The sequence below is a fragment of the Heloderma suspectum genome, chromosome 2, assembly GCF_057233095.1.
Source record: "Heloderma suspectum isolate Gila_16-S chromosome 2, 16-S_ref, whole genome shotgun sequence".
Taxonomy (NCBI): domain Eukaryota; kingdom Metazoa; phylum Chordata; class Lepidosauria; order Squamata; family Helodermatidae; genus Heloderma; species Heloderma suspectum.
Window position 1 is genome coordinate 104620138 of NC_139459.1, and position 12410 is coordinate 104632547.

Below are 12410 nucleotides of genomic sequence, written 5' to 3' on the forward strand. Positions count from 1 at the left end.
CTTCTGAGGAGACACTACTGGGTTTGTTGAGGGAAAGAAACGGAACCCAGCCCCTATTTTAATGTACAGGCTCTGTCAGGGTGGAAACTGAGCCAATAGAACCCCAGAGCAGTTCTGATTCTGAGGAGGATAAGCAATCCGTGGGAGAGGAGCCAGCTCATACCTCACAGGCACAGCAGCTCGCAGAGATTCCTCCTGCCGGCATTCCTGAGATAGATAGTGACCCTGGCAGTGAGCAAGTGTGGGAGGGGGGCTTGCTGGACGCTCAACGCAGACGCAGGGAGCGACGAGCGATGGAGGGCGCTGAAAGGAGGGATAGTGCCCATTTGGCACGCAAGCAGTGGCCGTGTCCCGTGGACCCAAGGGAAAGAGGGAGGATCTCTCCCTAGCCCTTAAGTTCAGGGTCTTCAAGTGATTCTCCTTCAAACAGGGATCAACTGCCTACCCGGAGCATAGGCTACTCTGCTGTTTGTTGCTTAGTTGCTGGTGATTAGCATCTGAAAGAGTCATTAAGTTGTGAAAGGATTAAAGCCTTGAAAATAATTATTTTGTCTGTGTTTTGAATTGGCTATTGGAGTGTACTGAAAGAGGCCGCTAGGGCGCTCCTGACAGGCTCTCTATAAAGAAGCTGTGAAGTAGTTACTTCCTAAGGCCCAATCGAAGCCCCAAGATCGTGCTTAATTGCATTTAAGGAATTGGGCTTTAAAATGTGCCATGTCAATTGACGGGATTCTCTGTAATTTCTGTGGTCATTCAGAGGGCAAGCCTCATTCAGCACAATGGGAGGAAACACTCCTTGACTGGGGTCAGGGTGAAAGGCACACACCTGGGCAGGGCTAGCATACCCAGCACACAGCAACTATAGTGGGGAGAACCCGACTTAAGGAAAAAAATTGGACTTTAAGCGATCTCAGGAAATCCAGTTTTTCCCTGATAAGCTCCAGGGCAGTTGCTAGATGGCCACAACATCATGTATCCCTAACGACCTCCACACACAGCCGGCTGGTAGAAACACCCCCACCCACCCCACCCCATGAATCACTCTTTCTGTAACAGCAGGTTCCTTTGCTGTGAATTCATTTTGCCCAAAATAAGAAATGGGCTGTGTAACTCCCTAGACATGAATAAGTGCAACAAGGGAAGAGTGGATCGTATCAACTTAGCTGCAGCAACATCTTATGTGAAGCAAATGGGTAAGTTTGGCCTGTTACACTGCTTGTCAGTTGTAATTATATTATTTATATAAAATTATTTTTAGGCCACCTTTAAGAGTGGAATCCTGCCAAAGGTAAGCTTGTGCTGAATTTTCACCCAAGCTCATTTTCACTAAGGGTAAAAAGGGTTGGGGCTTGCAGAGTGAAAAGTTTTGCCAAAAACTCCTTGTGCACCTGGTTGACATAGAGCACCATTTGGGCCCCCAGACTATCACCTTAGTTCAAAGATCTCCATTTTGTCTGGAAATGTTAGTTGACAAGTTCTAGCTAACAAATTAAGACATAATGCATTTGCAGTCCCACTGACATGCTCTCTGTGGAAAGGGGAAAGGGCCCCAGCATCAGCCAGGACTGGCATCAAGGACTGGCATCTTTGGGTAGGGCTCCAGGGTCGGGGAAAAGCCCACCACTGCTTGGAGCGTTCTGCAGCAGCTCCTTGTCCCCACTCACTAGCTTGCCCTCTTCCAGAGCAGACAGCGGGTAGCAGCTGCTTTTCTTCCTTGCTGCTGCTCGTGTATCCACTGGGGCTCTAGGCGAGTGAACAAGAGGTGGCAAAGATGAAGCAAAGATGCCATCACCAAAGTGGGGCCACCAGAGAGGAAGGGGCTAACCGAAGGGATCTTGCCGCAGGGTCCCCAAAACCTGAAGCCCCCGTCGTGTGCGGTATAATGTTTTTTGCACACTGCTAATATATTGCACCTAGCAGTAGGAGCTGTTGCTGGTGCAGTGTCCATCAGTGGGTAGTAACAACAGTGCAGTGCAGTGCCTACCCGCTTTTTCTTTTTTTAAAGCAGAGCAATTACTTGTAGGATTGGCCATTAGTTATTCTTTCCTTTCTGGTGTAAGTGGCTGTCAAGCACTGAATAAGTACATCATAACACGGAGTATGCTGTAGCTGATATGAAAGGTTATTAGCCTGTATTTGCCTGCAACATCATTTCTTTTAAGTTCTAACACCCACTGATTTCACTGAGCTTTAAAGATCGACTGTTTTTAGGAACTTAAGAAACCATTTACAACCTGTTTTGTTCAAAAGACTTCTTGGCAACGAAACTCTTTTTCTTGTGGGTACAGCCAATTTAAACTGAACTGACAAGTTTAAGACTACATATTGAGACAGAAAAATGTCACTATTGTCCGGTAGCAGATTGAGCCGAAAGTTCAGTAGCAATAGCTACAACCGTTTAAATCATGTGAAGGCAGCATAAGAATTGCAGGAGACAAAAGCTAACAAAGCTTTCCATGCTACCTGACATATATACCAAATAGACTAGGCTGATGAAGTAGCTCCATGGGACTCTTCTAGAAATTGTAATAGCATGACCCAGGACAACAGATTTTTTTTTTTTTTTTTTGCAGTCTATTCAGAAACTTAACAAAATACTTTGCATCACTGCTTTCTATTTTATGAAGTGCCAAAAGGAAAAGAGTGATTTACAGAAGAAAGATGTCGGGGAAGTGCAAAAGTTTGTAGGATAAAGCTCTGTAACACTTGCTCAAGGTGGGAAGAATGCATGGCTGTCCAGTGTCTCGTGTTGAAAAGGATATTACAACAGATTATGCTTCTTGGAATGTAACACATGCTCAGCATAAAAGGATCTTTTGCGCCCTTTTGGTTGCTAAAAGACTGATACTATACTGGAAGGATAAAAGCTCACCGCCTATAATGCAATGGACTGAAGACTTTATAACGCTAGCAACATTTGAAAGAGTGGTATGTAGGCATAACTTGTGAATGGACTTATATGTGGATATTTGGTCTGTTTTTACTGAAGTTTATGTGTAACCTCTTTTTTTAACTCTTTGTAGAATATTGTAATAATTCGAAACTGAGGGTTTTAGAATATGTTGTTATATTTTTCTTTTCTTTTTGGGTTTTGTTATGTTTGATTGTTTGTTGAAATTCACAATAAAAAATTAAAAAAACAACAAAAGATTTTGCTTGAAAAATATCCTTGACTTTTAAAAACAGAAGAAAGGAAAGGGCAAAAAGCTTTGGAACTTGTCTGAAATAGATATATAAGACCACAGAGCCAAAATAAACTGAAAGGGACAGAAGTGTTTTGGCTTTCAAAGATCCTCATAACAACTTGTGCATCATGCAAACCAATTTTTAAAATGCTGTTATATCATCTTGTTACCAAACACCAGCACTCCAATCCAGAGGGATTACATAAGCATGAAAGCAGACTTTCAGGTGCAAATTCCTATATGGATGAGGAACTGTGTGTGAAAGTAGTGCTTCCTCCCCAGTCCAAGAGCATCTCTACACTAGCCTAATATCCCACATTTAAAACAAGGCTTTCTGCTTCCATTTTAAATGGAGGATCATGACAGACTCTTTTTATATGTGCTTCCTTTCCCCCCTCCTTTCCCCCCTTATCTGAGTCTTCCATATGTTTCGTTATACAGCCTCTAGATGGTGCTGTGGTCTAGCTCCTCTTATTGTGGCTTTTCCTTTTTCACAGGGGAACTGAAGCGGAACCCAACACGGTAATTTGACAGCTCATTTTCTCCAATATTTAAAAAAATGGAATAAAGGTCATTTACTGCAGGAGATGCCCTGGAGGTAGGGATGTATGAAAGTCACTTACCTTTTCAATGGGGTGGTTCACAGTGGGGGGGAGGCGCTCTGCACCTCCCCCCAAAATCCTGATCCGGCCGGCTCCGCTCCGCGGAGATTCCGCAGAGCCGCCACCCGGGGCCGCCCGCAGCCGGATATCCAGCCGCTGGGCAGCCTTCCAGAAAAAAAAACCCACGTACGCAAATGGCGGTGGCTACAGCTGCCGCCATTTGCGTTCCCTTTTTTTCGCTGTTTTAGCCTACATAAATATTTACATAAGCTATTACAGCAAAAAAAAAGGAACGCAAATGGCGGCCGCTGTAGCCGCTGCCATTTGCGTACGCGGTTGTTGTTGTTTTGTTGCCGTGATAGGCTACGTAAGTATTAACGTAGCCTATCACAGCAAAGGCAGCTATGTAAATGACGTGGTGGCTGCCATTTGCGTGGCTGCCTTTGCCGTGATAGGGTACGTAAATACTTATGTAGCCTATCACAGCAGCCTGGCCAGATGCAAATGGCGGCCACTATGGCAGCCGCTATTTGAGTCTGCAGCAGCTGGCCAAGAGGCCAGCTGCTGCCGCCGCTGCCACCACCACCAGAGCCACCGGAACATCCACCCCAGATAAGCTTCGTCCTGGGGAGGATTCCACGGGGGGGGGGCGGGGGGGGAGGCAGTTCTGCCACGGGTTTCGGGGGGCCGAATGCCAGTGCATTTTGCCTCACTGAAATCCATGGCAGAATTCTCCGCCATCCCTACCTGGAGGTTAACAATGTCATCTAAAGGGCCTGCAAACTTCTGTGAGTAACCAACCTCAACAGCAGGATAAAAGCACCATGTGAAGAAGACCCAAGTCAACACACATGGAGACATTTTTAAAAAGCTAAAAAGCTGTGGACCAGCTGTTGGGGGGAGTACAGGACTGGATTCCCCAGTTGCTCCTTCCCCATTCCCACCCCGCAACAACGACCCTTGAAGAATACTACATCATGGCATAGCATCCTTCCAAAGAATACCTTGCAGAAAGAAATGGCAGCCACCATAGCTGCAGAAAGAAATGGTGCTGCTGCTGCTTGTGGCAGTGCCAAAACTAAGGGCTTCTTCACATGGAGCTTTTATCCTGCTCTTGAGATTGCTCGCTCACAGAAGGTTGCGGACCCTTTAGATGACGTCGTGAACCTCCAGGGCGTCTCCTGCACTAAATGGCCTTTATTCTGTTTTTAAATAGATCGGAGAAAATGAGCTATCAAATTACCCCACTCGTGTTCTGCTTCAGTTCCCTCTATGAAAAAAGAAAAACCACAAGAGGAGCTAGATCAATGAAACATATGGAAGATTCAGATAAGGAGAGGGAAAGGGGAGGGGGGGAAAGAAGCATGTGTAAAGGGAGTCCATTGTGATTCTGCATTTAAAATGGAAGCAGAAAGCCTCCTTTTAAATGTGGGATTTTAGGCTGGTGTAGAGATCTCTAAGTTAGAAGGAAGGGGGAGCAAACTTGAGCCTTCCCTTTTAAGGTAAACCCCCATCCTTTAAAATATCACAAATTTATCTTGCCCCAGCAAAAAAATAATAGGGAGAAATGCTCCACCATCATCATGAATGGGGTCACAAAACTGCAGTGGAATTTTTGGCTCACTTCTGGTTAAAAAAATGTTTAGCCTACCTTTTAACAAAATTATCAAAATATTCACACAATAGCACTTAAATAAAAAAGGGCATTGATGCAAATTTTAATATTGATTAAATAAATGATGGTGGGTGGGGGGAACTAATGAAAAAACTTGAGTGTTCAACTGAACTGTCCCTTCCCCACCCACACATTTATGTCACACCCACTAATGTGGATGGAAGACAGCAGATTTACACACACACAAAGTGCTTTACCAGCCAAGGTGTGGGAACTCAGCTGCAATTCTGCATCTATTACACGAGAATAGCAATGATGCTACCAGTCTGGATGTTTCCCTGCTTGATAGCTTCCTACAAGAATAGTGCTGAATTAACAGCCTCCTCCTGCCTCCATCTTATTATGCCCTCTAGTACAGGTATCATGTGCCCACTAGCACTCAGTGATAAAAACTGATAGTATGCCATTGAGTTGGTGGACGAATTGCTGTGGAGGCTGAGCATACTGTGTGGTAAAAAATGATAATAAATTGAACCTCTGCACCACAGTAACCCAAATTTTCTGTTCTATATCCACTATGCCAGTTAGGCAAATATGCATATAATTGTTTATTTTGCATAATTTATTCTGCTTCTGTTAGGCTGGGGAGTAAAGTACTAAAGCTTTGCTTCCTGATGTCCAAAATCCCCACTGAATTGTTCTTTGGCTTTTAAAATAATGGAAAGGGGGTTTCCCTGGGTGTTTTATGCTTTGCCCAATGCCTCTGTGTGTGCATGTGTGCGTGCGTGTGTGTATGTGGAGAACTGTGGAATATGCACAGCCTATGACAAATATCATGCTTAGAATTCACGCTTAAAAATTAAACTAAGTATGAATTTTAGATGCTCAAAGTTGTACAACAGCTCCTTTGAGAGCTCTGGCCTGCACTTTGCAGTTTTATGAATAAGGATCTGGACGCAACTGCCTTAGGTACTTTTGAACATTCTAGTTTGTCTCCTAACCATGGATAGAGAAGAACGTTGAAATAATTTTCTGTCTTACCTTGAATTTGGATGCTGTTTGGCTGAAAAGAGGGGGTTGTTAATGGCTCATAAGATTTCAAATGGGTTCCCCCAGGTTGCTGGATATTGGAAGGATGTGATGTCCTTTTCTGCATCAAAGGAGGTGGAGGAGGAATTATCCTAGGACTTACATGGTGAGGAGAAAAAGAAGCAGAAGCTGAAAATCTGAGAAATTAAGGGAAAAGAACTCAGTTATAAATGGCCAGGTGTATTGCTCCAAAGATAACATTGGATTCATTATTTAGTTCTTAATATGTTTTTCCCAATGCCACAGAGTACAAAACAAATATTCAAATGTTAGTATACAGTACCACAGTGGAAAGAAAATTATAATTGCTTTTAATGCACAAATGCCCTATTCAATTCCACAGAAAGCATCAGAGTCTACAGTGATGAGGCCCAGGTAGGCATTAGAATAGTTAGACATTCGCTGTCTCTTCTAAATTTCATCTGGTGGAGGATATGTTCCATGGGAAAATGTCACATGAGACAGGGGTAGTGTTCAACATGGATTACAACAGGGGTCTATAATCCACGAAGGCTTCTCCACAAGCCAATATTGTTCTAACAGACACGGGTGGAGGGAACAAGAACTCAACTGTGTTTCAGAGTTGGTAGATTGGACTTTATAGAATCAAACAGACTTTGCTTTTTAAACAAACGTTTAAGGTTTACTTAAACAAAGGCTTCTCTGCAGCACTCTCTCAGGCTGTGGCCTCTCTCTTCTCAGGCCAGAAGCAGTAGGTATTGTCCTTAACTACTTCCTGGTTCCTCCCAGGAAACGCACACAACCCATTCAGCCTGAATATAGTAGTTCTTTCATATTGTTACAAACAGAAGAAGTTCATTTTTACTCCTTCCTGCTTTACCACCATGAGAAATGAAATGTCTTCCGTCTTATTTGTTTCCTCAGTCCTATAACTTACCCTTTACTTTACAGTGGCCTGGAAAAGAGACAGATGGGGGGACTATCCCACCTCAGGCCCGATGAAAGGAAAGGAAATTTTCCTACTGTCTCCCGCCTGCTGGTACAAGAAATTGGTCCCTCCCTTAAGGCATGGCATAAAGTCAAGAGAGCCTGTAAGAAGGCAAAACAAGAACCCTGCCCCCCCTCCCATACACACAATAGGAATATAGAAAGTATATTGGATTTTTATGGTGACTTGTAGCTCAGTATGCCATGCAGATATACTGAAAAAAACAGCAAATCACAGACATTTTGTAATTGCAGCCTCCATTTCCAAAACTTTCCAAAACTTTAAGTTGTATAAGGCAGGTTTGTGTATCTTTCAGAATAATGAAAAAGCTTTGGGACTGTTTGTTACATTTTTTTGCATTCTCCAGCAAAGATTATTGGTTAGCTTCCAAGGATCAGAACAATGCACAGATGGGTGCCTTTCTTGTGCAAAGAATTGTAGGATATCATCCTATGTTTGCTTATTTGTTTTTGCAAAATTCACCTGTGAAATCTAATCAATGAAAAGAGGCTTTAACTGTCAGCCAACAACAGAGAAAAAATCCTTTAGAAACCTTTACATAAAAGCACAGTTTTAAAGATTTCACATTGGATTTAACATCTAAGAAAAGCTTCAAAATAATAATACAGCATTTTGTATAGCCAGAAAGGTCTCCTTTTAGTAGACTTTAGTGGTCTTTATAATGATTTATGAATCGCTTCATGAATTCCTGGCTTACTCAAGTTGGTGACTATAGCATCTACTTATAGTGCCTGCCCACCTCACAAAAGAGACACTTGGCCTTGTTTCAATCCAGATTTGTCCCCAAATAAATCACAGTGTGTTACTGGGGGAACAGCAAATTAAATTTTGTGCATGCAACAATCAATACCAGCTTGTAACCACCAGGAACTGCCATCAGAAATTGTGGCCATGCCCTACAGTCCATACAAGCAATCACAAGCCAGCTTATTACTATTTTTTAAAAAGATTCCTGACTTCAAAGGCTCAGAAGACCAGCTCATATAAAGGTATTATCCATTTTTCCACTGCCTGGGGCCTTGCTATGAAGCAATGCAGACTTCAGGGTGCTTCAATGTACTGTGCAGTTGTTCCCTTTATTCCTCCTCAACAAATTTTTTTCTGGTAAGACATAAGATGGGAGAAGTGGTGGAAAAAGCTTGAGGGCTACAAATGGAAGATGTGTGGACCCTGTGTAAAATTCCATGAATAAGGCAGTGCAATTGCACAATCAAAGCCTTGTCTGAAAGTACCTAGGTGGCTGCAATCAGAAACCTGATTAAAAGCCTCATAGAATGCCTAAAGCAGAATCACGGAGCATTCTCTCCAACGTTTCACAGATGAAAACAGGGACACTCATCTATCTATCTATCTATCTATCTATCTATCTATCTATCTATCTATCTATCTATATCATCTATCTATCGCATTTGTTAGTTGCCCCATATGTCAAGAGGGCCATAGGATTTTTTGGTTTCTGGGAACGGAGGTCAGAGCCCAGAAACCATGTTCCCCGCCGCCACCCCTTCGTAGCTGGCACAGTTCTTCCGCATCTCCGTGCTTGGAAACAGAGTGCAGAGAGGGTGAAAAGGGGGTGGTCCTGGGGGCAGAGATTGAGGAAGCCTCTTTATGTGCCACGCGCCTCCCCCACGCCCCACTCCAAAGTACCAGGTAGACACACGAAATCGCGCATCTAGCCGAAAATGCAGAGTGGCCGGAGCACAAAGGGGAGGGCCACATCCTTGCTCCAGCCACCCTGCATAGGGCAGTCACCAGTCTCCGAGTTTGGAGGCTGACATCTGTATCCATAGAGTTGCGCCCTGAAACAATTTAAAAACACAAATCCATACAATACCATAAGATGCAACATAACACTAAAATCCAGTGCAACCAAACAACTACAACAGAAATGGAGAGTAAACATAATGCCAGCCACCACCATATAACCTAATGACATAGAGCCGGGGTTCTGGCCGTGGACGGACTTCTGCGGACGCAAATGGCGTCCGCTGTAGCGGTCGTCATTTGCGTCCAGCCAGGCTGCCATGATAGGCTATGTAAGTATTTATGTAGCCTATCATGGCAGGCCAAAAAAAAAAGCGTACGCAAATGGTGGTGGCTACGGCGGCCGCCATTTGCGTTCCCTATTTTTCGCCGTTTTAGCCTACGTAAATATTTACGTAGGCTATTATGGCGAAAAAAAGGGGAACACAAATAGCGTAGTGGGCGCTATTTGCATTCCTTTTTTTTCGCCGTAATAGCTTACGTAAATATTTACATAGGCTAAAACGGCGAAAAATAGGGAACGCAAATGGCAGCCACCATAGCCGCCACCATTTGCGTACACTGGGTTTTTTTGGGGGGGGGGCCCTGCCGTATTAGGCTACGTAAATACTTATGCAAATGGCGTCCCCTACTCAGGACGCCATTTCTGTCCGCAGCAGCCCAGCAGCAGCTGGAGCTGCCACCGCCGCCGGAGCCACCGCCGGAGCTGAAGCCACAGCGGGAGCTGCAGCCAGGTAGGCTCCATTTCGCGGGGCTTTCACAGGGTGGTGGGGTGGGTTGCTCTGTTCTGCCACGGATTCCGGGGGTCCGAATTCACTGGAATTCGCCCCCCCTGGAATCCGTGGCGGAATTCTCTAACATCCCTATTCTGAATTGTATACCGATCTGAGTCCACTGGCAGAAGGGCGGCATAGAAATGAAGTAAATAAATAGCTAAATCACAGTAAGGAACAAGGCTGGAATCAGGTAGATGGGTCAGGTTCCTGACTGCAGCAACACTTAACTTGTTGGCAGAGAGTGCATGAACCGGGAAGTAAGCAGCAAAAACAGAAATGAAAAGGCACATCATAGGTAGGAGCTGAAGACAAGCATCTGGCATAGAACGTGACAACATGGAGGAAGGTAACATAATCAGAAAACAAAAGCAAGAAACAAGGCGATTCTTGGAAGCAAGACTAGAGACAAGATGAGGCCCAAAACAGAGCTTTCATAGAATAACCAAGCGGGACAGGATAGTTATTACATGAAAGACACTTATGGCTTTCATGGCCAATGAAGGGGAAAGAAGTGGTTAGATCTGCAGTCTCCAAAGTGCCCACAGACACCTCTCTTGGAACTCACCAGGCTCTCCACCCCTCCTGATTTTTATTTTATTTCTTTAAGCTTTTTTTTTTTTAATTGCAAACCATTTGCTTAATGCAAAGTGAAGTGTTGCCCTTCAGCGCCATCTTTATTTGGGTTCAAAAGACTGGTTCTGTGTTTTGGAGCTCAGACCCCACCTCTGCCTTCTACTGAGGTTTTGGGGCAAATTACTTTTCTTTTAATCTCACCAGTTTGCCTTCTGGGAAATGACTGTTTTGTGATTGGCCATGCCCACCATGGCAGCCATTGTATGAAAGCACCCATTATATTCTCTCAAAATTCCAAATGTGCCCACCAACCTAAAAATGTTGGAGACCCCTTTAGCCACAGGCTTCCCATAAACATCACGTTAGCCACTGGGAAACAGAATGTTGGACTAGGTAGGCATTTGGTCTGATCCAATGGGACACTTCTAACATCAGATCCCTATTTGACAAGTACCATTTTAGCATCTGGTACAGTATGGCAGGTTGACTAAGGCTGCCATCCTACACATACTTATTTGGGAGTAAAGCCCAATTAACAGAGTGGGACTTACTTCTGATTACAAATGCATAGGATTGCACTGCCACTGTACCTGAATTCCTTATACCTTTTTTTGGCATGATATAATCTTTTTGTATGAACTCCTGGTAAATTATTAAGGACGGATTTAAGTTATCAATAATCTATACCAGAGCTTTCCAAACTGTGTGCCACGACACATTAGTGTGTCAGCGGCAGTGTGTAGGCGCGTCACGTGAAATGCAGAAAATTGTGCGGAAGGGCACAGAGGAGCTCCCTTACTCGCGTTTGCTTCCCTTGGCCCCTCCCCCGGAACTTCCTAAAGCAGCTAATGTTAAAGCAGTAAGCCTTAGCAGCTAAGGCTTAGCTGCTTTAACATTAGCTGCTTTAGGATTGTGTGGTGTCTTGACATAGGACGCACGTGATTGGCGGTGTCGGAGCGGTATGGCGAGGAGTGTGGTAACACTGGCTGCATGAGGAGTGTGGAGAATTCAGAATTCCCGTTGGAGTCACCTTTAACAGAGCAATTAATTGTGAATTACACCACCCCCAACTCTTGGCTGTGCTGAGCGGAGGAGTCCCCCAGAGGTCCTGGACTGGGACTGCACCAAGCGGGCTGTCCGCCATCTTGGCCAATCGGAATGGAGCTCGTGGAGGCCAGAAGCCTCAGAATCAGTGTGCTCCCAATCACCCGGGCGAGTGCAGCTGCAGGCTGTCACTCAGAAATCCATTTCTTTCAACTGCAACGAGGAACTTTTCACTTACTGAAGAAGAATTAGATGACATAAAAAATGATCGAAATCTGTTAATGATGTATGAAGAGGGTGACTTAAACAGCTTTTGGATTCGCATTTCAAAAATGCATCCAAACATAGCTAAAAAAGCGTTAAAAAATTTTCTGCAGTTTTCTACTACATACATTTGTGAAGTATCCTTTTCAACGATGGCAAACTTAAAGACACTGAAACGTGGAAGCTTAAAAATGCTTGATGACGAAATGCAAGTGTCTTTATCTAATATTCCACCAAATATTGAAAAGCTATGTTCATCCCATCAACCTCATACATCCCATTAAAATGGTAAGTAGTTATTGGTGTTATTCAACTTTTTAAAATTCTTGCACATATTTACATACTGTTACTCATAAATGACAACAATGTATGTTATTATCTTACAAATCATATATTTTTAAAAATATAAATGAAAGGTTTTCATGAGATATGTTGTGTCCCCATACATTTTGTTATCACAATTTATGTATGTGTCCGTATCTCTTATAATGGGTTAGTTTAACCTCTGGTTTGCTAGTAAAACTGAAT

At 43.8% G+C, this 12410-nt stretch overlaps 1 protein-coding gene across 3 annotated transcripts in view; it reads right to left on the reverse strand.

Moving 5' to 3' along the window:
* GLIS3 (GLIS family zinc finger 3) overlaps window positions 1–12410 on the reverse strand; it is a 231346-nt gene that overhangs the window by 25975 nt on the left and 192961 nt on the right. For 2 of the 3 annotated variants that reach the window (XM_084834415.1, XM_084834416.1), the window contains one exon: window positions 6444–6628. In XM_084834415.1, the coding sequence (XP_084690541.1) occupies window positions 6444–6628 (185 nt within the window). The remainder of the gene's footprint in view (window positions 1–6443; window positions 6629–12410) is intronic. The other variant, XM_084834418.1, reaches the window with a different exon arrangement.